Source organism: Seriola aureovittata, chromosome 10 (assembly GCF_021018895.1).
Source record: "Seriola aureovittata isolate HTS-2021-v1 ecotype China chromosome 10, ASM2101889v1, whole genome shotgun sequence".
Taxonomy (NCBI): Eukaryota; Metazoa; Chordata; class Actinopteri; order Carangiformes; family Carangidae; genus Seriola; species Seriola aureovittata.
Genome location: NC_079373.1, coordinates 24,117,728 through 24,143,704, shown reverse-complemented (window position 1 = coordinate 24,143,704; position 25,977 = coordinate 24,117,728). Strand labels below are relative to the sequence as shown.

Below are 25,977 nucleotides of genomic sequence, written 5' to 3'. Positions count from 1 at the left end.
AACTTGCGCGGTCACCTCTGAACCGGAAGTGAAAGTGATGATGTGTTAGGGCTAGCTTGCACAAGTGGAATGCCGCTTGCTGAATTGCGTGCAGCGTATGTGTTTGTAACCATCCCAAGTTTCTGAAATCCCCTCTGCTGTCACCGCCCGCCCTGCTACAGACACGGTGAGTAGGAAATTCAAGGACCTAAAAAATACATCTGCGTTCACTGTATCTGGCTTACAGACTGGTATCAAGCTAGCTAACATTAGCTGCTAAGTTAGCTTTGTCGTTAGCTAACGTTATGTTGCAGCAGCCAGTCTGAAAATATCAGAACAAGCTGCTTGAAGCTCTTAGTGCTCCTATATTCTCGCGATCGACCGGTAGCAATGCAGATTGTATTCATTTAATCAACACCCGCAGTTGGATAGCTCTTTAACCACTCTTGATATTCATTAGCAATGGTTTTAGATTGCTACTAAGGTACACCCTCCATCGCTTGTGCAACCAGCTGTCACTGTACTGGCGGTTGCTAGACTATGATTTTTTCAGCATGTAAGGTCATATCCCACCCGTTTTATTTTTTGGGTAGTTTAGCTGCCAGGTTATATTCCCCAAATTGTAGACTATAATAATCCACAGCCCTAAACAATAAAACAGGGTGGCAGATGATAAAGGTAGTAAAAGAGGGGGATAGTAGTGGCATAACAGATTTTAATCATTATAATGTAGAGGTAGTATTGTGACAAGGAAGCATGTTAAGAAGAGGAAAAGGAGAGTTGTGAAACACGGTTCTATTAACTTAATACACATGCCCTCTGGAGAGTTGCATTGTTGTAGGATTTACTGGTTGTTTTGAAGCTGTAAAACCAAACCCATCCATCTACATGACATGGTGCCTGTTTTACACATTTTGTTGTCAGCATTTTTAATGTCAGATCTCTTTGTTTTCCTGCCCAGTGATCAATGACGGCTTTGGCCAGCCATGGCTGTCGTGTCATGGAAGGAGATTTTACTTTTGACTGGACTGGTGGTGGGATGTTACTGGAACAGTCTGTCATGCGGCTTCGTGTTTGATGATGTCTCAGCAATCCTTGACAACAAGGACCTACGGCCCTCAACCCCTCTCCGCAACCTATTCCTCAATGACTTCTGGGGAACGCCCATGGCTGAGGTAAATAATAGTCCAGCGCACACCTCTCTGCTATATCGGTTCTTTTAGTTTACATTTACAAAAAAACATTACTGATAAAAGCTTACATGATGTTTCTCTAGTTTAGGATCAGATTTGGTTTATTTTCAGTTTTATTAAGGAGGTCAATGAAATATCCAGTTTATTTATCCAATGAAACTTGAAGGAATTCAGTTACAACCTCCTCAGATTAACTCGACTTTGAGGGTAATTTGAAGAATAACTCAAAAGCTTAACCAAATATTTGTCAGTTTTGAATTGTCTCTCAATTAGTCATATATATGACAGCATAAATGTGTGTCCCACTGCAGGAGCGGAGCCATAAATCTTACCGACCCCTCACTGTATTCACCTTCCGACTGAACTACCTCTTCAGTGAGCTGAGCGCAGCTTCGTACCATCTCTTCAATGTGGTTTTACACGGCGTAGTATGTGTGCTTTTCCTGCGAGTGTGCCGATTGTTCCTGGACAAGACTTCCAGCTTGGTGGCAGCTTTGCTGTTTGCTGTGCATCCCATCCATACTGAAGCTGTAAGTGTACATTTGCTGGGTGAATGCAAGTTATGTAATTCATGGTTTGTCAAAAATAACTTAAAAACCTTGACAAGATTAGATTTACAAACTGAAATCACAGCGATTACTGCTGTTTTAAACTGAATCACTGACTTAAAGCGGAATATGTTTCTCTGCCAGAATGTGAGCACTGACTGAAATGGTATCAATGATATCATAACTTCCTTAATGTGATGTATTTCCTTAGAGATCCATCTTAACAGCAAAGTAATGAGCTAGCAGTTATGGAGAGAAATGAAGTTATGATGCTTGTTTGGCTTTTCACTTACACTCATGTGTGCAGCATTGGGTCACCACAAAAGACATGTCTCAATAGAAGTCCCTTCACTGAGTCCCACCAGTGTGGAAAGACCAGGAATGTTGGAGAAATGCACTGTAAGCATCAGTCTTGCAGTGCCGTTGTCCACACAATTACTATTACTATTGCACCATTCTCCTGTTTGACTTTCACCATCCACTTGAGCTTAAAAGTATGCAAAACATAACATTCCTGGTATCTTTCAAAACAGGCGACAAGCCAAGATAATCCTTAGTTCACAATCATCCATCTACAACTGTATAACCAATAGAGGGGCAGCACTCACTATGTCATGAAATGCAACCTTTCACAAATACATCGCACAAAATGGAGCCAATACATCAGGTCTGAAAACATTGGTCCTCCTGTTAAGATGAAAAGAAAACATAGGATTGAGGTCCAAAATGTACATAGACAGTAAGGTGTGAAAGTGTATAAGCCATGTGTATATGTACATACTGTACCCACCTTCACTGAACTGGGGAGGAGGATTAGGAAATCACTTGTGCGCAACACTGCTGTAACATCACTGCCTCTGCATTGCTCCAACATGCCCATCAGCTCTGTCTGCAGGGTGGAGCATCATAGTTAGACGGTGCCTCAGTTTTGGCACTTATATTGTTGGGTGTGTGTTTCCTCCACGGAATCAATACTAAAGCCACATAGTAAAGGGACTGCACTTGTATAGCACTTTTCTAGTCTTATTTACCATTCATAGTGCTTTACACTTGAAGCCACATTCACCCGTACACCGTTGCATATGCATACAGCACTTTTCAAACACACCCACAATGTTACATCAGGGTTCATTATCTTGCTCAAGGAAACTTCAACATGCAGACTAGCGGAGCCGGAGATTGAACCACCGATCTTCTGATTAGTGGACAGGTGATTTGTATATTTTTTTAAAAATAAAATAGTGACCAGGAGATGAAACAACTGCCCACATAGTATATTGTTAGATCCTGCTTAGGGTGTGACCGTACCTTATCCAAGACACCCCCTCCTCTGTTGTGGACCATGTTTAAGTACAAGCTATTAAGTCACTTATAAAGTGATTAATGCAATTGCAGTTACTGCAACTGTCATTTAAGTCCCCTCTTTTTTTTTTTACATCATTGGTTTTGAATATTTAAATTATTTTTAAAACTTAAAAAGAATCTTTTTGAAATTGAAAGTTAGTTCTTGCAGCTGTTTATCATGGATGTTATCGAGATCACAAAGTTGTATGAACTTGATCGGAGACCAAAAACCTTTTTGCTTATTGTTGGTCATTTTATCTCAATCTCACTCTCTTCAATAGGGCCTGTCTGAAAAGCCTCTTCCCCAATTAGGACTTGTAATTCATCCTATTCAGCGTAGCTGAACTGATGACCAGACAGGCCCTGACCAGAGCAGAAAAACAAAGAAAACATTCTGCTTCTTCGGGAGGAGTGCTACTGTTACACAGCATGCACCGCTGCACCAGTCTTCCTCATGGTGTTCTCTAATCTATGCAGAGACTCTCAGACTTCTTGAATGGAAACAATTTGCCTCACAAATGAGCCCTTAGAGTTACTCCAGCAAATGCCCTTCATGTTATCGCCGTCTGGAATCTCTCTGAACGGATCATTTGTTTTTGAGTTATGCTCCAAGCACTGAAGGTCCCTTCATGATACGTACGTACAAAGACTCCCTGTGTGTCCCCGTGTCATTCTCAGTGTCTTTTTTGGTTATCTGACTTTTTGAATGGAGGCTTCAGTTTTTTTAGTATCTCCAAGTACCTTCAAATACAACTTATTTAGTGTAGTCCACAACAGTATCTCAAGGCTCTAAAATGGCATTATAGCTAAGCGCTCACTGATAAGCTGTGCTCCATCGCTGTACACACAGCCACAGAACGGGAATAGTAGTCTGGGCAGTTCATCCAAATTGAACTAACTGTAGTCAGCCTTTCTACCATTCTGTTGAATAAGCGTTGATGAACTGAGGAGACAAGTTTAAGGCTGTCTATAAGCAGATGTATAGGCATGCTCCTTAGATTTCTTCCTTAGATTTCCTTGTAAGTTTGGAAATGTGCCTTCTTCAGCTCACCCTAATGTTAATGACCAAATCAGAGAAGATTCATTTGATAATGAAAACTGATTGCATAAAATAGGTTTAGACTTATTTAGATAAGGCAGATCTTTGCTATGTTTTACAGCAGTCAGTGTAATCAAATTAAAACATCGAATATAGGAGTATCCTTGTAGACAAATGGCCCCTGCATAGGAATTTGGGCACATTATCAAATGAGCTAATGCAGCAGTGTGGCTGCCTGATAACATAAGTGTAGGTAAGTACTGTGGCACTGTTTGTGCAGCGGGCTTCACAGACCCATTCAAAGGACTGATGTAAACTAGTTGCAGCTAAATGGGCAGCCAGTGAATTATTTCCTCTGCTACCAAGTGACAAATAGTAGGAAAGAATGAACAATGCATGTACCTTGTTTAATCTAGATGTTAATACCTTTTTCTAGGAAGTTGCAACCCTTTTGTAAATGCTTAATGTGCTCTTAAGGGATACACACTGGGCACATTAGACTCTTGCTTTGTGCAGTGCTGTGTAGAACCATTAGTGGGACCTTATGTGTGGTTTTAGGGTATGTCAGTGTCTTAAGAACTCAGGCCCTTTGGTTATGGTAGAAGTAAGAATGTTGTTTCTTCCACATGAGGGCAGTCATCATTTACACAAATGGCAGACGATGCTGTCAGAGAGCCCACTTTATCCTGGAATGTATTTCTGCTTGCAATCCATTCAGATGATTTACCTGAAAAAGCCTGTTTTCACAACTGGATTCAAGGACTTAAACATGCAGACTCAAGTTACTGCCAGTTGTGTATGTGTGTATTGTTTTCAAAGTGATTAGAACCGAGCTTTATTCTCTATATTGGTTTACTCAAGGTGTATTAGGAATATCCTGTTGTCGGATCTGCTCCCACACTTCCCCCACAGGTTAAGTAAATTAAGTCAGTTTTAAGAAAAGCTCTTACTAAATCTGTGTAGATTGGCTGAAATACTAACTGCTGTCACTCTTTATCATCAGGTCACAGGTGTGGTTGGCAGAGCTGAGCTTCTGTCTTCAATCTTCCTTCTGGCTGCTTTCCTGGCCTACACAAAATCAACAGGTGCAGACCACTCCATTGGTAAGTCTAATGTAGCTCAACTGGCTCTCACCTATTTACTGTGTGTGTCATGTACAAGATGTGCTGGCTTCATTTCATGTAGGGTTTTTATTTCACACGTGCACTCCCCTTAAGACATTGTAAATATTCAAGACGGAGGCAGGAAGCCAACTTGCGACCTCTTTGGAAAGGCCTTTAACAACGTTGCAGTCCTCATTCATTAAAAAGTAGAAATAGTCCACAGTCAAACGTTTGTATGAATGAGGAGGTTTATGGACACAGGAGGGGTTTGAACGAGATCAGACATCTGGCTCAGAGGGAAACTGTCATGGCTTAGTGCCAATTCAGTTTGCATTTTGAAAACTATATTATAACTAAATTATTTTTTTTATTGACATTCTGTCTTTCCGGAGAATAATTGCCAACATACTGGCTTCTGGTTGTCTACTGTAATTATATTTACACTTACAGTGTTCATTGTTAAAATTCTGATGCAGATTCACCTGTGTTTTGTACATTTCATATGCTTTTAACTGTTATGTAGTCAGTGTGTGGGAATTGTTGTTATTAAATACACATGTTTATGTGGTGTGTTTCTGTAATTGCACCCTGAGGAAAATTTTTATGCTGCAACACATGGCTTTTAGAGATGCACTGATCAATGGGCTGGCCAGTTTTCAGTGTGATCAGCTGTGATAGGTGATATGATCAGTCTCAAATATCAGATTCTGTGCCAATCAAATTTACACTCATGCGTCACATGATGGTTCACATCGTGCAACAGCACAAACGTAGCCCCACACACACACAACTTGCCGTCGCTGTGGAAGCTCTTCACCGTGAGTGAAGAAGACATAAATCACCAAATCTTTGAATTTGTAATATGTGTAAGGCCAAAGTAAGCCATGGAGGAACAACCATGAACACATTCAGAAAAACAAAGTTAATCAGACACATAAAAAACACCACCACCCTGCTGAACATGTCCAGTTTCAAGAGGCAAAGCAGCTAAAACTAGTGCCACACAGCTTACCTCACTTGTGCATGACGTCTACCTCGCTGAACTGCTGCTGCACCTCGCACGCATGTGTCCACACCGCCAGTGTTGCTGCTGTGCCTTAGATAATGGCCATCAATAAGGAATAGTGAAGAGTTGTAACCAGAAAGCAGTCACATGATTTTTGTTTACCTTCATTCAGACAGATAGAGAGAAAGCGAGTTAATAGTCAATGTGTTATTATGGACATACAACTGAATTGTCCATTAAAAAAGTCGGCCAAAATTGGAAATGGCAGGTCAGAAATCAAAATCAGCCAAGATGATTGCAATCGGTGCATCTTAATTTTATGCGCTAAACATGAAGAACCATTTATAACAGAAGCTTTCGAACTTTTAATAGGATTCAAATTGATTCAAATTGCTCTAGTCTTGCATTTACATTTCAGTGAAACAAACCAACAAAAGCCATGACATCAGGTCATGACAATAATTTAAGTCTCAACTAAAGGCCAACCATTACTAGATTTTTAAGATTGATTCTAACAGATTTGAAGGGGAGCCCTGGTGACCTTGGGATTGGGATGCCAAGCATGAGCTGGACTGTCCCCTGTTTACATCTGGCCTGAGGCCTTTATTGCATGTTATTCCTTATTTTTTTGTCCTCATTTCCTGTCTTCTCTCTAATGTCATTGTTCAAGGAACAAGGGCATAAAAATGCTCGAAAAATAAATCAGATAATGATATTTCAGCTGATTTTTTTTTTTTTTTTTTTTTTTTTTTTATGTAAACATGTATTGAGCAAGAAAAAAAAACTTTTCAAACCTTTCTGGTACAAACAACTTGATGGCGATACAGTTATTAAATTACCTCAGACATACAATGTCTACTGCATTTCTTTACTGCAATTACTAGTTAGTCAGCGGCCAAAATGTGCACTCATACCAATGTGTCTATAATGAGCTAAAATCACTTAATTATTAGTCATGCAGACAGATCAGTCAGGCTGTAGTTCCAACTTGTAAATTTGCATTGTGTTCATTCTTTGGTTTGACTCATATTGGTATAGGTTGTTGTGTTGGAATCACCTGCCAGGTGTCTGTTAGCACTGTTCCCCAGGCACCTGGCAACTCCTTTAAGCTGTGTCCCAATTCAGATGCCAGATCTTCGAAAGACGTGAGACTTGAGCCTTCTTTTCCTTCCTGAGACAGTCATGCCACACCGGGACCAAAATTAATGGTCTGTTCAGAGACTTCTCATTAATTCACAGTCAAATATTTCAAAGTTCATGACCAAAATGTGGCCCCTAATTGGCCAGCATCCACCCTGCTAACAGGAGCAAGCACAAGACCTAATGCCTGACATCCATTATTTTCACCCTGCAGTGGCTTTTTTCATTGGTCTATTAAAGTGGTATTTTTGAAGTGACTGATGACCAGGTAAGAGCGAACACCTGATTACATGATATCTAGCGACTTTACAGAAAGCTGCTTTTGTCTCAAGAGAAGCAGTCAAGAATATGCCAAATCGGAATATAATGGATGTGTGTCACAAACTGGTTCAATTAATGTGACAATAAGGGTGATCACACAAAGCTATACTATATAACTAAAACATAACACAAGCAATGAGGTTTGGAAATCAGCAAGTTTAGTCATGAAAGTGGTGTGTGTATGAGTGGTACATGCACTGTGGCGGTGTTGTGTGTGCAAAAGCAAAACACATGGATGTCAGCAGATGGAAGGGAGAGGAGCGAGCACACGGGCCAACCTTTATACTCTGGAAGGCCCAGGTGAACAGCATCAGCTGACGACTCCCCCATGCCGACCCAACTGCCTGCCAATGTTGGCAAGGACAACCTCCAAGACAATGGGAGGGGCATCACACCCCCCCTCTTAAGATCAAGGTTCCACCTTGACATCTGAAAACAAGTCAAAAGACAATACCATAATGTTATAAAATATTATGTCTTACATTCCCTCAGTTTAAACACTCAACTACAATGGCCATTACCCAAACCCATACAGCAACCACTGCTACCCAATCTTACTAGCTCTGATCCCCCACCCAGCAACCTTGGATCCAGAGGAGCAATTTAAGGATGAGAAACAGCTAGCAGAACAGGGCAAGTGAATTGCAGGTAACAAGTCACATGATGAGTGCATACTAATGGCATTGTCTGTATACACCCATAAGGAATAATGTAGAACAGTATTTGCATTTTCCCCAAGAACACAGGAAAGTGAGGAGCAAGTTCAACCATTGACCCAAAGTGTGTTATCAAATTCTTGCTCAAAATGAGCACCAAAGCTCATCACAAGTGTCCAACAAACCATGGCCTGCAGCTAGACAAAGCAAATAAATTGCCCTGCCTTCACAAAACTCCAGCCTCCAAACACACAAAACTGAAATTAACATACAGCACTACCCCAAAGTAGCATACCCAAAAGTTCCTCCAAAACCAAAGGCTCACTAGGCAACCAAATTGCCCCAAGGCATACAACAAAAGGAACCAAGCTACAACAAAACTCAAACAAAGCATGAGCTGTAGTGCTTATGTTTACAAAGCTACCAGGCCAAACTACAAACATCTGAAGGATGGAGAATTTTCTCCCTGCAATTATTCTTCAACCCTAGTCTTCGGACAGGTACTAGTGGTGGGTACTTATGCACTGATTCCACCAGGACCAAAAAGGCAACCAGAAACTGGCGACCCTCTAGAAACCAGGGAAATGGTCCGAAATCCTGGTCTTAACCCATGTTCTCCACCACACTAAAGCGAAAATAATAAACTGATTGGTCTACTGTTGAGATCAACCACTTCATACAAAGGGGAAGCTTGGCTCCAACAAACTCAAATGTAGCTGTGCTCACCCAAAGCTTACGCATAATAAAGCTCAAAATGGGTTTGCAAGGCAAAATAATTAGGGACGAATGCTGCTCCCTTCCAACATCCACCAAAACTAACTCCACAAAACTAGAGCAACCGGTCTAACCAACAGTATGAAAAAAAAACTTGGCGTGACAGTCCCAAATACTTTAACTACTACACACAAGACTCCCCCATGCCAACCAATTGCCTGCCAATGTGGGCAAGGACAACCTCCAGGACAATGTTGTATAAATGTTGTACATAGTTTGTCTGTAATTTATGTATATTGTTCCAATTTTCAGTTTGGGCTCCCATCGCTTTGACAGTCGTTCTCGTGGCTGCAGCGACACTGTGTAAGGAGCAGGGAATCACTGTCGTCGGCATCTGCTGCGTCCATGAAGTGTTCGTTGCACAAGGGGTAAGGCTCCCTAATCTTGGCTGGCTTTTTGCAATAGGCTTTGTCTAAGCATAAGCTGAGAGGTAGCGTTAACAAGCAACAAGCCTTTTTTAACAGTATATCGGACAGATACATTAGACATTCATATTGAACAAAACACTAAACGCTGGCAAAATGATTTTAAAAATGTTTTACATCAAACTCTAAAATCACAAAGGAATAGTCATTTAGAGTTTAAACATTAGTGGAATTTAAATCTGAAAGTGTGTATGAATCCTTTACACTATAATGTTGAGTTTATTCTCCCTCCCTGTCTTTCTCCCTCTTCCTGCTCTCAGTTTACCTTGCCCATGCTGTTGGACACACTGCGGCAAGTCCTGCAGGGTAAAGACGGTTTCCCCTACGCTGTCCTGCAAACTCTGCTGAAGCTCATTGTCCTCATCATCAGCACCCTGCTGCTCGTCATCATCAGAGTCCAAGTCATCCAGTCTCAGCTTCCTGTCTTCACCAGGTAGGCAGTGGTATCCCATCATTGGCAACACAACGCTGCTCAATCTATCAATCAACTTTAAATGCATAGCACTTTTCATAAATAGTTAGTGCAGTTCAAAGTGACGACTGATAAGCTCAAAAAAAGGACAAATCAAGTAAGAAAGCAACAATGAGATAGAATAAAATACATTTTAAAAGCTTTAATAACATGCGCAAAAAAAAAGTGAACAGAATAAAGTGATTAACTAAAAACTTTATTTAATTAAAAGCCAGGCTGAAGTGGTACATTTTGAGTTCGTTTAAAAATTTCAACACTTCCGGCTGCTCAAGTTGCATCTGTCTCACAACCTTTAAGGCAACTTCTCCCTTATTTTGTTGACCTCATTGGGCTTTATTATAATATAAGGAATTGATTTGTATTTTATTACAAATATACTAAAAGCACACTATTTCATATAGACTTTTATTGCTCTGAAAAGCATGAAGTGATTATTTTTAGGATGATAATAATTTTTTTTTAATGGGTTGTAGTAAAATCTTCAATTTGGACCAGTTTTTAAAAAAGTGCAGCTTTAGAGCTGCTGCATCTTATCTGCACAAAAGGAAACGACATTTGTAGATACTAAAGGGCAGTGGAACACACTAACATCATGATTTGAATGTAAATGGATTGCATGATTATATAAACACATTATACTAGTCTAGTTCTTTATTTATTTCAGATTATGTAATAGTTTACATAATGTCTTTATTTATTTGATTAAAGTAGAAAATCTTCCCATGGCTTCTCACTTCCTGCAGCTGAAGGCTGTGACTGAAAGGCGTAAATTTATTTTCCAGTGCACACAGGGCTCTGCATGAAAGTGAATATACATGCATACATTTGCATTGTAGTTATTCTTATTCAGTGTTGCTCTCATTCCTTGATCTCAAACACTGACAGCAACCATATTTTTTTTCAAACTTTTTGGTGCACATATGACTTCCACTAAGTTATGAGTATCCTTGATAGATACCGTGCCCCCTTAACACGGCCTGATATCCCCTTCAGGGAAATATGTGTGTGTGATATTTATGGTGTTGGCGGAGTTAAAGATGAGATTGTTATCACTGCGAAGGAATTTTTTGATAGGTCCACAGAGCTTGTGGAGAGCACGAGATCGCCTCTTGCTCACAACACTGTTCCTAATGATAAAGTAGCTTTGAGATGGGCGTGGAGCTCAGACTTTATTAACCTACGTAGAACTGCAACGGTAGCAAGTATCAAACACTGGTATTTTTAGTTTAGAAGCAAAGAGCTGAAAATCAATGTGTATATGTCTTTAAATTCAGTTTTTCATCAGAAGCAGCAAAAACCATAATCTGAAGTGTAAAGAGACAGATATCTGTACATCCTGTATGGAGGCATGGCTCCAATATTTAATCAACTTCACAAGGAGAAATACTGTACTTTAGATGAACTACATGACCAGTAAGAACACTATGCCAATGTCCAAAGGTTAATAGTTTGATTGAATTTAATTTAAACTATTTTGAAATTGACTGCACGCATAGACTCCACATAGACTCAATCTAATGGCATTTGCTTGTGAAGATAAAATTCCAGACAATTAGCCTAGATATGCTAATCCCCTCACTGTAATCCTGAAGCTGTCTCCAGATTGTCTGGGAGAAATTCTGCGTTCAAGCCATAACAATACCACATATTTCACCACAGATTATCACCTTCCCAGTCATGATTTGTGGTCCTCAGAACTAACTTACCTGCTGCACCAGAGAAGTTCAGATACAAATAGGGGCTAGTGGTGCTTAGCTTGAACACCAAAGAGAGATGGATCACGAGTTAAGGATGTGGCGTTGTCACACAGCAGCTGCGTAGACAAAACATGTGCATTGTGACTGCAGGATAAAGACGATATTCATTCACATTTTGGATCATATATTTTCATTATTGAAAAATTATTTTTGCACTGCTTGTAACAGAGTTTAAGTATGTCGACATCAGTTGGTTATTTGGTTGTCCATCTGACATCGGTACAGGCAAAACACGAGTTCAGAATCGGGGTCACCAGAGGTCGGATGAATCCCAGTGTTTTTGCCGACCCCCTGACACGTATTCCTAAGTGAATAATATAAACAGACAACTTCTTTACTTTAGATATGCTAACAGACTTTTCTTTAGCGTTACTACAACAAAAACGGTATTGATTTAGCAAAACATTGAGATTTCATCTCCCAACTGGTGGTGTTGGGATTAAGGGTTGTTATGGGAAACTTTGGGGGCTCACCATGATGACAGAGTGTGAGGGTATCATGTACCAGATTAACTGTAAAAAAAAATGTAAACAATGCATCAGCCTGATGCATTGAAGAGGAACATCCATAATCACTGAATGTTCCATACAATGTGATTTAAGATACCGATATGGACAGATGGATATAGAGATACAGATGTAGATATATATAGGTACCGTTTTTACAGTTCTACAAGAATACATAAAGTAGAACCGAATACTGCAGGTCAAAATGAAAATCAAGAGATTTGATATATAGTAATACGCCTACGTGCTTATTATGCCCCAGTCATCTCTTTGAGATGGATGAGAGAGAAGATCGCACTTCAGCTGGTCCAAAAGATACAGATACTATCATCAACAAATTTATAAAACTTAACCTGCAGAATTTCATGAGGTATGGTGAGCGTACATGCACCGTACACCTCGAATATCTCTTTATTGAGATGGATGAGAGCGAATACTATCATCAGTGGAATTTGATGTGCTGTATCTGATATGGTGCAGTTGTCACCTCACAACAAGTATGTGAACCTACCAAGCAGCCGTGGGCCTTTCTGGTCGGAGTTTGCATGTTCTCCTCGTTCCTGTGTGGGTTTCTGAGGTGCTCCGGTTTCCTCCCACGGTGCAAAGACATGCAGGTTTAACTGCCTGTAGGTCTTGAATGGTTGTCTATATATGTCAGCCTGTCCAGGGTGTTCCCTGCCTCAGCCCAGTGTCAGCTGGGATTGGCTCCAGACCTGCCACCAACCTAAAAGGATAAGCAGTGTAGCTAATGAATGGACAGATAGATGGATATCAGACTGCAGACTTGTATGTTTGTCAAACCTCCTATTTTCACTGTAAAATAAGACTCATTATATCTACACACTATAGCTCCTAAACCACTGATAATCAAACTCTTTAATCAAATTCTGGACCTCAACACATTCCAACACCATGTAATATTCTCACTAACCTTTCCTCTCTACGACAGCTGATAATTTTCTATCCCACAGTACGGTTTCATGCACTAGGCCATGGTCTTGGTAAAAAGCCATTCTGATTAGCTACAAGAGTCTATAGAGACTATACACTATTAAAGGCCACACAGGTGAAAATTTCATTCCAAATGAGATTTGAGGGAAACTATATCCGAGGTGGAAATATTGTAAGGTGGCTGTGACTCACTGACTGTGAGTTTACACCCGACTCTCCACATCCATGTGGTCCCTTAGTTCTGCTCAGTTTTCAGGACAGCAAAGTGAGCTAATTAAATTTCATACATTTTCTATATGTTGTGTTCTATTATGACAAGTTTTCTACTTTCCAAGTTTTTATCATGCTGCAATTGTGCTTTTCTTAAACAGACTACTGAAAGCTAAAATAGCATTTTTGCATGTACTTGACTTGTTCGGTGTCCACGTTAAAACAAATGGGACAAATAATCTGCACTCGTTTCATATTGTCATCATTATTACAAGTCTTTAATAGTGTGGTTTTTCATTGTTTTTCTCTTTTCCTCACAATCATTTTTTACCATCCCCTGCCCTATCCAGTTTTATTGGTAAAAATTAACTTTTTTTTTCTTCTGTGTCCTCTTGTAGATTTGATAACCCAGCAGCAGTCAGCCCCACTCCCACAAGACAACTGACTTTCAACTACCTACTTCCTGTGAATGCATGGCTTCTGCTGAATCCCTCAGAGCTCTGCTGCGACTGGACCATGGGCACCATCCCCCTGGTGGAGTCGCTCCTTGACCTCCGTAACCTGGCCACACTGCTGTTCTACTCCTTCCTGGCCCTGCTGGCGTACCACAGCCTGCGCTACAGACACAGCTCTGCCAAGACTGTCATCATGGTGAGAGGACGACGTTTGGGCAGATGTCACATGTATGGTTACAATTTACATATAGTTAAAGTGCAGAAGTGTCACTGCTGCATTGGTTAGCATGCTGTAGTTGTGGGTGAGAGAGTCGCTGTTGTTAATTTCAAAGGTATGATGTGGGGGAGGCAGCATGGGTTGGCACAGGGTGTTATGGGAAAGTGAACAATGTAAGACTGGTGTGCCACATAGCCAACTACATATTGGACCCCCTTTGATTTGGGAGAACACCACAAGATTCTTGAATTATTGGTTGGAAGCACGACATGGCTCCGCCAACTGTCTTTATACCCAACTCAAGTTGTACATCGTTTCCTTCCCTGTAAAACAAACGAAGGCTTTCAAATCAAAGGAGGTTCTAGTATTTGGTATTATTGATTACCCTCTAGTACTTTCACATTAAAAAGGTCCTTTGTTCTGTAAATTCACTACAAAGTATTCAGATCAGGCAGAACAGCTTCATCAGATGTCAATAGTTTAGAAAGGGGAAAAAAAAAAAAAAAAACTCCTTTTGTGTCTTTTACCCAATGGCTTCACTAAGGCCATTAAATAAAGTGGTTCCTCGTGTTTCACAGGAACAACAAATAATGATACTTTATCCTACTAAATTGGGTATTGGATTAGCTACGATTTGCTTGAGACAGATTTTTATTTCCATAGTAGCCTGTTTCCCATTGTTAAGGTTTTCACCGTTGTTGTTCACGTTCTGGTTTTTTATTGACAACATGATTCCTGTGACGTTCTCTTCATGACATTGCTGAATCAGTAACTGAGGATAAAATCAAGATTGCACGTCATGATTATCTTCATCAGCTTAATCATAAAATCAAATAAATTATTTTTAAATTTGGCAAACAAGTAAATAAAATAATAAAAATAGGCTACAAAGACCATCACAAATGAAGAGAGATAAAACATCTTTAAAGGAATGAATGAGCGCTAATTGTTCATTGTGGCACAGATACAACTTAGCATCTGTTGTGCAACAGGCCCATGGCTCTCGTACTTAAAGGTCAGTAAACTTCCTCACAGTATTGCTCTTAGCTTCAGTCTTAGAAAAGGGGACCACAAATCAACACAAATATTGACCTTTGTAGTGTTTACTCTGCTTTGTTGAGAGCATTTTGGAATATGTTGCATAACAATATCATACCACATCAACATACATAGAATCATTGCCGCTGTCTCATGTGGCATGAGACACATTAAACAGAACAGTTGTTTAGTGAGGAGCCCTGCTGTTACCCTGGATTGCCTACAGTGTGGTGGCTGCTGGCTCTCCACTGAGCTGCAACTGACCATTACTTTCATACTTCATTTCTTGAATAATTGCTTATTTGTCTAAAAAATGTCGGACGATGGTGAAACATGCCCCTCAGTATCTATCTGAATATTGCCAGTTTTGTCCCACCAACAGTCCAAAACCCAAAGACAGTCTTCTATGACAATACATGGACTGAGAAAAACCACAAATAGTCACATTTGAAAAGTCTAAAGCCTTCAAATATTCTAATTTATGTCAATGAACAGCAGCAAATCCTGAGAAGTCAGGACTTATGAATTGTTGGTTTTGTGTTCGAAAAATAACTGCAATGTTTAATACAATATCAAAATAGTTGACAATTAATTCTCTGTCGATTGAGATATCGTTAATTTGACTAATCGTTTGAGTCCTAGTGCATCATTGTAATACTTTCTGCATGTTTCTGACACGTTTTAGGAAGATCTCTGAACTTTGCTATGTAGTTATGTCAATGCATTGAAATCTGAAGTCATTTTTTTTGTCTTTCTCTCAGGCCCTGTCTTTGATTGTCCTGCCTTTTATACCTGCGTCCAACCTCTTCTTCCCTGTGGGCTTTGTCGTGGCAGAGAGGGTGCTGTACGTGCCCAGTATGGGCTTCTGTGTTCTCGTTGCACACGGGTTTAAGATTGTTTCGCATAAAGGGTGAGTGCTCATCCAAAATTGTGTTTCGCCCTTATAATGTTACAACAAGAAGCTGTAATCTGTCTGTCATTCCTAACAGTCAAAACAAATTGCTCACACCCCTGTGCCTCAGTGAAACATGAATACACACGTCTATTGCTGTGATCGCATTTTGAACTAGGCAGCTGTTACTACAATGTCAAGGGTTACTCTAATTTAGTGTGGCTTCAATTTTGCCCTTTATTTTGTAAAATAAGTTGCAGTTATTACATATACAAAGCTCTTGATATTAAGACCACAGGGCACCCTTATACAGATGTATGTTAACTATGATAACTATGTCTGAATGTGATATTATTGCTGTCATTGTTGTATGGCATGGCTCAGGTTAAACCCCTTTGTAAAACATGAACAGATACATGAATGCCATAGAATCTATCTATTATTATCTAATTTGACTGTCAATCAAAATAATAAATAAAAATTCTTGAAATAAATAACACTTCCTACACAAGCTGTCCGAACACTAGTGCTGCCGCTCAAAATGACAGCCTTCTACACTGTACACATTGCCTTTCCAGTGTAAAATATTGCTGACATTTTGCTAACAGCTAATGTTTCATTATTTCCCAGCAATAAATTCTTCTTTGCCACTCTAAAAAAGTAGTATACAGTGCAACTTCCATTGTAGGCGGAGAAGAAGAATTGATTGATCAGGGTGTGAAACTACAGAGTTCATTAATAAATGACATGGTATCGGGTTGCTGCATAGACTCCAGTACTCCCCCGACACCTGATACTAGCATTGGAACGACTCTGCCTTATATTACTCACTTAAGTGTTTAATGTCAAATGTGAGCAATTTGAAGTTTTTGGTTTATTGTATCAGCAAATCAATTTAACTCTTTCCATTTCAGTCACTTGAAGAAGATTTCCTGGTTGATGATTGGAGTGCTCTTAACTACGCATGCAGTGAAAACCTTTAACAGGAATTGGGACTGGGAGTCAGAATACACTCTATTCACGTCTGCCCTGAAGGTAAGATGGAAAGAATCAAGGCAGCATTGCCAGAATATCTTGGCCCATCCTGCCAACACATCCTTCATCACCTTGTGATAAAAAGCCTGATCTTCCCTAAATAATATGATGGATCTGTCATGTTTCTGAAACCGTCTGCCACTTCAGGTAAACAAGAACAACGCCAAGTTGTGGAACAATGTTGGCCACGCTCTAGAGAATCAAAATAATTATGCCAAGGCACTGCGGTACTTTCTCCAGGCCACTCGTGTTCAGCCAGGTAAGAAACATAAATCATGACAACATTTTTGACATTTTGGTATCGCACATGTAATGAAAAAAATTCTAGCAGACTTTTCAGATTACTCTAACAAGGTTAAAGGGGACATGTGATTTGTTTATTTTCACATGATGTGTTGCTTTCGGCGGGATACACAGTGCACTTGTAATGTTGTGACTAATTTAATCAACCCTTTTCTTGTTGAGTTGTGAAACAAATGCCTTTTTAAGTGCATGTCAATGTTAGTCAGGGTCTGCTTGTATTTGCCAGTGCGGTTTTCCTGTGCTTGTTAAGATGTGACTACAGAAACGACTAAATTACACGTACAAGTGCAGTTACATGAGTGACTCATTCTCCTCTGCGAGTTCTCAGCTCAGCAACATGAGGAGGCTTACAGAAGTAAAGAATGCCAGAAAGTCGCTGCCTGTGTTACTGCATCAGTCACTTAAATTGTAAAATTATGTAATGCATAATAGTAAGGGAAACAATTTCCTTAACAACACAAGACATTGTACTATCACCTACAAAAATGCAGGGATACAGTATTGTAAAATGTTTCTGTTAATGTCTCCACTCCTCTGTTAGTTAAGGCTCTGATCTCTTATGAATCCTACTGTATAAAGTGAGCACACTCTTCAAAGAGGCCAAACAAAGGCCATTGTTTATTGTTCACAGGATCACTAATAGCTTCCACCAACGCAGTAGCTAGTTTCCCTGTGGTCCACAATGGAACAAGAATAAAATGGACAGGAAAAATGTAAAATGTGGCAAAAATGAGAGGAAATGGTTTATTAATAGATTAATACAAACCAAGGAAGAAATAAAACTACATCTAGAAATGTAAGAGGGTATTCTGTGTAAGAGTGAAGCTGAATGAGTCGATTTTCCAGGGATCTCAAGGGTGATGAAATAAACTTCAACACTCATATAGTATTACTTAACTTCTAATTCAATTATAAATCCAGGGGTTTTTATGTTCATATATTTCTTTTGGATCTTTTTTTCATCGAAACTTCTCTCCACACATGTTTAACATACAGGTTATTGTTTGATGATGCCATTAATTATAATCTTAGAACTCGTGACCGCATGCACCTGACAAACCTATACTCAACTCGTACTTAGTTTTAATGAAGAACATGTGCAGTTAGAGCCACTCCCGGTGATTTCCGTTTTACTTCATTGCTTATTTTTCAGGAAGTCTGTTGTCAGCTGAGACTTGTATCCTCAAGATTAACAATGTAAACACATTAACCCGATAAGGATTTCCTGTTATGCTAATCATCAAGCGTCAGCTTTGCTTGACCTGACTGACCCCTTTTCAACACTTCACTTTTCTTAGTCGTTCCCAGAAGGTTTACAGTGATTTCAGACTCTCGTAATTCATACTTAACATTAGCTGAGATATTAGTGTAATGTTAAAACAAAGCTAAGCTGAAGAAACGGTGGTTAAAAGGGTCAGTAAAGGTAAAACTTGACTTTGTTTTCTCTGTTGCCTTTCCTCATACTCCCTAAAATGTATTTTGCAGATGACATTGGTGCTCACATGAATGTTGGAAGAACCTACAAGAACCTGAACAAGTCCAAAGAGGCAGAAGATGCCTACTTGGTTGCCAAATCCCTCATGCCACAGGTATCATGTTGTTTCATGTCGCAGACAGTCGACGATGTTCGGAGCCAGGCTAAAGTTCAAACATGAACTCTTCATTCATCAATCAGGCGAAGCGACAATTCTTGGCTTCTGGCCATTCATATATTTTCCTGCTTCCATCTGTGCACTTGTTATTGATGCTGTGGCAGTGCGGCGCGTTGTAGGTGGAGTTTAACACCTAATGGCAGTGGATTTCATGATCCACAACAAGCTATGTGTTTAGTATCTATATATGATGTAGCGAACATGGTTTTGGTTGTAAAATTGCCAACAACAATCCTTGCATGAGCAGCTACGTGTTGTCTAACCACAAAATATATCGGTTTATCTCTATAGAGCTGCCTTTTTCCTCATTGTCAATAGCCGCTTTTATACAGCCTGTTCATGGTGGGATTGTTGCCCCCTTTACTCCACCTTGTCGTTCTGTACGAAAGGTACCGCAGTAAGCCAGCACCAGAGGTAGTCACAGATCAACATCCGTGTAAAAGCGAAAGCCTACAAGGTGGAGACACTATTGTTTAACACATCATGTCTCTATGTAACATCGCACATAGCGGTGGCATCATGCTGGCTTTGTTTGGTTCAGTGTCAACAAGCAAAGCCGGCATAAAGGACGGTCTTCTTAACATCTATGTAGCGGGATCTCTGTTTAAAAAAGGAAATTATTATTGTTTGTGGGTGTAGGCATCTGTCTGTCATCGTCACTCTTGGCTACCAACTTGAATCAGGTCAACTGGCACATGCCATGGCACACATCAATTCAATACATGCCTATGGGCTTTTTTTGATATGCATTAAAATGTCACTTTTTAAAATCTTTAGTGGCAGCATCCTCCTTTACTTCTGACATTTATCAGTCTGATTACCAATATAGCAGCTGATGTCAGCATACAGCCGCCTCCACCACCACCAAGACTCCGTCCACAAATAGAGTGGTGATAGGCAGGAGGGTTGGCACATTAACATTGTCATGTTCCATTCCTTTTAATGCACTATAGTTATCAGACGTTCCCAAAGCAGTGAGACTATGATTTCTCTGATCACTCATCAGGTCATTCCTGGTAAGAAGTATGCGACACGTGTGGCCCCTAACCATCTGAATGTTTACATAAACCTGGCCAATCTGATCCGGGCCAACGAATCCCGCCTAGAGGAGGCCGACCAGCTCTACCGACAAGCAATCAGCATGAGACCAGACTTCAAACAAGCCTACATTAGCAGGCAAGATTTTTTAAATTTTCTACCCATCAGATTTCATGAGCATGATTTATCAATCTTCATTCTTCCCGCACATACAGTAGCTTCAAATGTTCAGTCTGTTATAGCTGGAGCACCCCAGCATGTCTTCTATTGTTTTTCCAACTTTCCAGTTTAGAGGGAACAAGTTACAAAATGCCGAATGATTCGTTCAGCCGCCTAGAACTGGCACAAAAAAAGTGGCCTCTTCATGTTGCAACACCAACAAGACCTTTTATAATTATACTGTACTGTCTACTGGCATTTCTGTTGAACAGTGTTTCCTTGTAAACTGATCTTATCTTTTGTTTGACCTTTCTACTGTGAGAGAAGTGCTATAGTGTTTTTAAGATGTCACTCAATTACTGCCTGCATTCAGGCAAGACGAAAAAAACATTTGCATAACTAGTCTGGTTTTTCTGGTATTTCTGGACAGGGTTTCCTATAAATCATCCATTATGTAAAATAATTATCATGCCATGATTCCTGATTTCTATGTGTGTGTTATTTTCATTGATTGGATTTTCTTCCATTTCCTTTTCTTTTTTTTGACGCAGAGGGGAGCTACTGCTGAAGATGAACAAGCTGACTGAGGCCCGGGACGCCTACCTCCGAGCCTTGGAGCTCGACCGCACCAACGCCGATCTGTGGTACAACCTGGCCATCGTCAACATTGAGATGAAGGACCCTTCAGAAGCCCTGAAGAACTTCAACCACGCCCTGGAGCTCAACCCCCGCCACAAGCTGGCGCTCTTCAACTCAGCACTCCTCATGCAGGAGTCTGGTGAGTTAGGTCCTGCCGGGTCTTGCAATGAGGAAGTGAATAGTTAAAAGCTAATCCATTCACAAGCTGAAGTGCAAATAGGGGTCAGCTTGCTAATGCAAAGGATTACTTGGCACTTCAAGGGCTTTTTTCTTTTTCTTTTTTTTATTATGTCAACTGTTATGAACAAAGGAAATAACTTGATACTACCTTTAGGGTGTGACCAGGTTCTTAAGAGTTTGCCCTTATGCTGAAATGAACCCTGCATGCACCGAGTTCATGGCCAAGTTTCTGTCCGGTCACAGTTCAATGACTCTGAGAAAGAAAAAAAACATTATGGATGACACGTCTATTTCATTTTATGTAGGGTGGTTCCAACAAAATTAACAAAGAGGTGAGTCATTAAAGTAGCAATATATCTTGTCATCGGAGCTTGTTTTCTGTCACGCTCACCTCAGCACAACTCTGAGACCAGCCAACCTCTTAAACAGTGTCATCACAGGTGTAAAGCTTAGAGGCCCCTTTGATTGATGGACACTACTTATTACAGGATTAGTAGGATAGTGACATGTATTTATTTAAAAACAAGTATTTAAAAAAACACTCTTTAAATAATATTGCCCCACATGCTCCATTTTTGCCAAAATCATGCAGCTTGCTTCCTCCACTTTTCAGATTTTATTTTTCAGGCGACAGTTAGAGATTGTACATGTGAATGAACAACTCATATACATGTGATTTGATTGTTTTTACATACTGTATTCTCCAGGAGCTATTTATTTCTATAGTGCATTGTTAATACTCAGCTATCTCTCAGATGACAAATCAGATGACAGATACAGTTCAACAAAGGGTCACTTGTGTGCTGCAGCACTACACACTGTGTATCCTTAATGGCCAGTACAAATGCTTTTTTGCTTTTTGAACGTTTGAACAGCTTTGTCAAGTAATCCTTCTAATTTTTGATTTTCTGCAGGAAGTGGCCAGGTGCACACAGGTGTGCATGTGGGCAGAGCTCTAAGCATGCCACAAAGTATTCTCTTCTCATTCATCACATTCCTAAGTCCACTTCTTTTTTTCTTTTCTTTTTTTTTTTTTTTTAAATCACACCAGTTATGTCAAGATTTTATGGAGGCTTGCTTTGGGAGAGCTTTAAATTTTCTTAACCCAAAACAGAATCAGGTTCTGAACAACAGGTACACCAGCTTTTTTAGGATATATTCTCAACAAGGCAGGAGTTAGTTTTGTTTTTCACCAGATACTTTTCTTAAAGCACATTTTGGCCTTTGACATTAATTCCAAACATTAACCAGAATCCAGACTATAATTAACTGTAGACTGTGTGAATTAATATCAGTAGTGGATCATAAAAAAAAAAACTTTATACTTTGTCTCTGCTTCCTGTTGCAGGTGAGCCAAAGTTCTGGCCTGAGGCTAACCGTCGCTTCCTCACCTATGTGGAGGAGGAGCCTGACGATGCCAATGGCTACTTCAACCTTGGCATGCTGGCCATGGATGCCAATGAAAATGCAGCAGCGGAGCGGTGGATGCGTAAAGCCATTGGTTTGCAGGCCGGCTTCCGCAGTGCCCTGTTTAACCTGGCGTTGCTTTACTCTCAGTCCAAACGTGAGGTGGATGCTCTGCCTGTGTTGGACGAGCTACTGCGCTACCACCCAGAGCACATCAAGGGCCTGATTCTAAAGGGCGACATCCTCATGAACCACAAGAAAGACACCCGCGGGGCTAAAATCTGCTTCGAGCGCATCTTGCGGATGGACCCCACCAATGTGCAAGGCAAGCACAACTTGTGCGTGGTCTACTTTGAGGAGCGTGACCTGCCACGGGCCGAGCGATGCCTGGAGGAGACGCTGGCCCTGGCACCAAACGAGGAGTACGTGCGTCGTCACTTGAGCATTGTGCGAAGCAAAATGGCTGCCATGAGCGCAGCCGGGCAGCCACTTACTTCATCAGAGGGTGCCACTGTGACAGCTAAGGAGGAAAAGCCGAAGAGAGTTAGGGAGGGGGCGGAGGAAGTTGCTCAGGGTGAAGAGGAAGGGAGGGTTGCTGAGACTGTTGGAAAGGGGGCTGAGGATGACAAGAATGTGCGGAAATCCTCTGCAGAAAGCCTCGAAGGTGTGGCCGTGGACCAATCAGAGTCTTTGGACAGTAGCCAGTCTGACAAGCGGACTAAGGGTAAGTCCACTAAAGAGATTAAAGATATAGAGAAAAAAAGGGCAGCTGCCTTGAAGAGACTAGAGGAGATTGAGCGCATATTAAGTGGTGATTGACATTGTTGTAATTTATAGCTGGACTACTTTTATAGAGCTCTTTAATGCTCCAAGATAAGACTGCATTTTCCCCCTCTTAGAAATATGTATTCTTAATCAGTTGCCATTTTATTTCTTTTGATTTAATCACGTGTTTGCAGACCGCTCAGCATGGTCCTGCTCTAACACTAATCCTATAAAGAAGGGAAATGTTGATCTGCACATGAAACTCAACAATAAGCACAAAGCCAATTTGGGATAATCTATTTAAAGCTTATGGCAGATGTAGATGCCTATGTGTGTGCTTCATCTGAACGTGATTTCACATATCATAGTTATAAATATTTGTTTTGTTTTTCCAAGTGTAGTCATTGTTTATCACTGGATTCTTTTTTATCACTAAAGATGTGACTCACTCACTGTGTGTTATTGTTTTTAAAAACAGAATGATTGTATCATGGACAATTAAAGGAAATGACGTGGTCCCCAAGATTTCCTCCAGGCAGGATGATATCTGCAGAGTTTGTGCCTCTAAATAACCCAAACCACACAGAGAAAAATAACCTTCCTCACTACTTCAACACCAGGCTTATGTTCCCTTTCAACAATGTCTGCTAATCTTTATTGATCTCACCCGGCACTTCCTGCCACTACATCATCAGCCCCTGTGCTCACAGCTGCCTCAAAATTTCATTGTGATCCCATCTAAAAGACTGTTATCTCATTCCCTTGGTCACATTACCCCCTCAGATCTCCACGCCTGTCTGCCATCCTTCAGACACTACAGCCTCATTAGAGTTGATTTTTTTTTTTTCTCTCCCTTCCTCTGCTTTTCTTGGTAAACTGTCCATACACATGGCTTTGACCTGGGCAACACCCATTTTATGTGACGGTCAACAATGACGCACTTTCATCCTCAGCGTCAGGCTTCATCATGTGTTCTTCATTTTCCAAAGTTCCTTCCACTTCATAGGGGGAATTTTCACAGCACATTTGCAGAAAACAGACCTTCTCCTTCATCCTGCTCCACAGAGGAGATGATGTTTTAGTTTACTGGCACTAAAATATCATTGGGATGTTCCACATTTTCAAGTTTTTGTAGTAGCTGAATCGAAAAATAATCCCTCTGTAGTTACTACCACTGTTCAAAACTGCTACAGGCAAGTACACAAATTAAGACTTGAAAAGAAATCAGAGATGCACAAATGTCTCCTGCCCGTTTCCTCAGGCTTTTCTCACCATGACGCCACTATAAAACCCAGCGCCTGCTTGGCTGCTTACCAAGAGGTCTGATGATTTAAACAATATTCTCCTCTGATTGAGAGCACTTGAAGAAATAGGCCAATAACTGATCATCAAAACACTACTGTGACTGCACAAATGGTTAACAGCGTAGCCCCATCGGGAGCCCTGATAGTCAGTAACTTGACATGAGCAGACTTGATTGGGGCTGTGAGGCAGGTCAGCAGTGTCCAATTCATCACGCTCATTAAAAAGCAAATTAAGTGGAAGTGTTTCTTTCTTCTGAGCTGATGTTATTGTCTTCACAGCTCCCATGATGTTCCTGTTTTCGCTTCACAGTGCAATAATGTGTTTCAGTGCGATGACTCTGCTCAGTGCAATTCTTCAAAGTAGAATTAAGGAGAGAAGACTGATTACTGTAAGTTTGGAGCACTGTGGTGGTACTAATTAGCCTTGCTATGCATTGACCTTGTTTAGCCCTGATAATTCTATGTACATATATTTACAATGTACTTGTATCCAGTGTTATTTATTATTTTTATATGCACTGCAAATGCTGTAGATGTTTTTTTTTTTTTTTTTTTGGGGTTTACCAATGACAGTATGCTTTAAATTCATGGTGCATTATTTTGTCTCTACTAATTTTCAACATGTACTGTCACTTGTAAAACGTGTTATGTATGTTTTTCACCTTTAAAACGTGTCATTTTTCTTTTTTTTTCTTTTTTTCAAACAACCTGTCAGTGTGAAACATGTATGAAACATTCAACCAACTGCCTGTCTACCCCAAAACAAGTAGGTACAGCTTTGAATGAGGAAGCATTCAGTTTGCAACATTATTCTTTTTCACTTCATTTTGCTGAATGACTGGTTTTTGTACGATTTAAGATTTTTTTTTTTATGCAATAGCCCTTGGTGGTGGGGGTCTAGGTTATTAAATAAAGTGAGATGACAACTCATCACTTTTGTTCGACTGTGTCTGTTTACAACATGTGTGCAGTAAAACAGATGCCTGCTGGTAAGCCGCAGACGTATATGCTGATGAAACACATGCGTCGTTCACATCATGCCACAGGAGCATCGTGCCATCCTCTGCAGTATGTTAAGCCCAGTGGCAATCCAATTTTAAATCACAAATTGAGTTCCACATTGAAATCCAATGTACCAGGAGTATGCTGCTGTTAGCCCCTCTGACCAGTTGAATCTTCAGTGTAATGTTATTTAGAAACACACGGAATCTAATGCAACTTCCTACCCCCTGACATGATTTGCCTTTCTGCACTGGTGCAGTGACTGTGAAGAAATGTAAAGAAAATGAAAGGGTTTAGTTTGTTACAGTGTGTTTACTTTGCTCTAGCTGAGGCCTGTACTACAAAGTTCAACATATCCTGAATATCTTTGATATTGGACTTAACTGAACCTAACATCAGCCGTCCTGGATAACCTTTACTACAAAGCAGATTATCAACTGAGCCCTGGCTTTTCTTATCTGCCTACG

At 40.4% G+C, this 25,977-nt stretch overlaps 1 protein-coding gene across 2 annotated transcripts; it reads left to right on the top strand.

Moving 5' to 3' along the window:
* Positions 1-19: 19 nt before the first annotated feature.
* Positions 20-25,438, top strand: tmtc3 (transmembrane O-mannosyltransferase targeting cadherins 3). 2 transcript variants are annotated; one of them, XM_056386834.1, is made up of 15 exons: positions 20-166; positions 941-1,154; positions 1,484-1,702; positions 5,107-5,206; positions 9,356-9,471; positions 9,789-9,961; positions 13,823-14,075; positions 15,896-16,044; positions 16,941-17,061; positions 17,209-17,320; positions 18,850-18,953; positions 20,023-20,192; positions 20,765-20,991; positions 22,381-23,163; positions 23,683-25,438. In XM_056386834.1, exons 2-15 carry the CDS (start codon positions 966-968, stop codon positions 23,685-23,687), a joined length of 2,721 nt encoding a protein of 906 aa, XP_056242809.1. In that variant the 5' UTR covers positions 20-166; positions 941-965; the 3' UTR covers positions 23,688-25,438. The 2 variants fall into 2 exon arrangements, with proteins under 2 accessions (XP_056242809.1, XP_056242808.1); XM_056386833.1 differs by having other exon boundaries at positions 21-166; positions 22,381-25,438.
* Positions 25,439-25,977: the final 539 nt, after the last annotated feature.

Coding starts and splice junctions, on each gene's coding strand:
- tmtc3 (XM_056386833.1), top strand. CDS start 966: ATGGCTGTCGTGTCATGGAAGGAGATTTTACTTTTGACTGGACTGGTG. Junction 9,962..13,822: donor CAGCTTCCTGTCTTCACCAG/GTAGGCAGTGGT, acceptor GTCCTCTTGTAG/ATTTGATAACCCAGCAGCAG. Junction 18,954..20,022: donor CCAAATCCCTCATGCCACAG/GTATCATGTTGT, acceptor ATCACTCATCAG/GTCATTCCTGGTAAGAAGTA.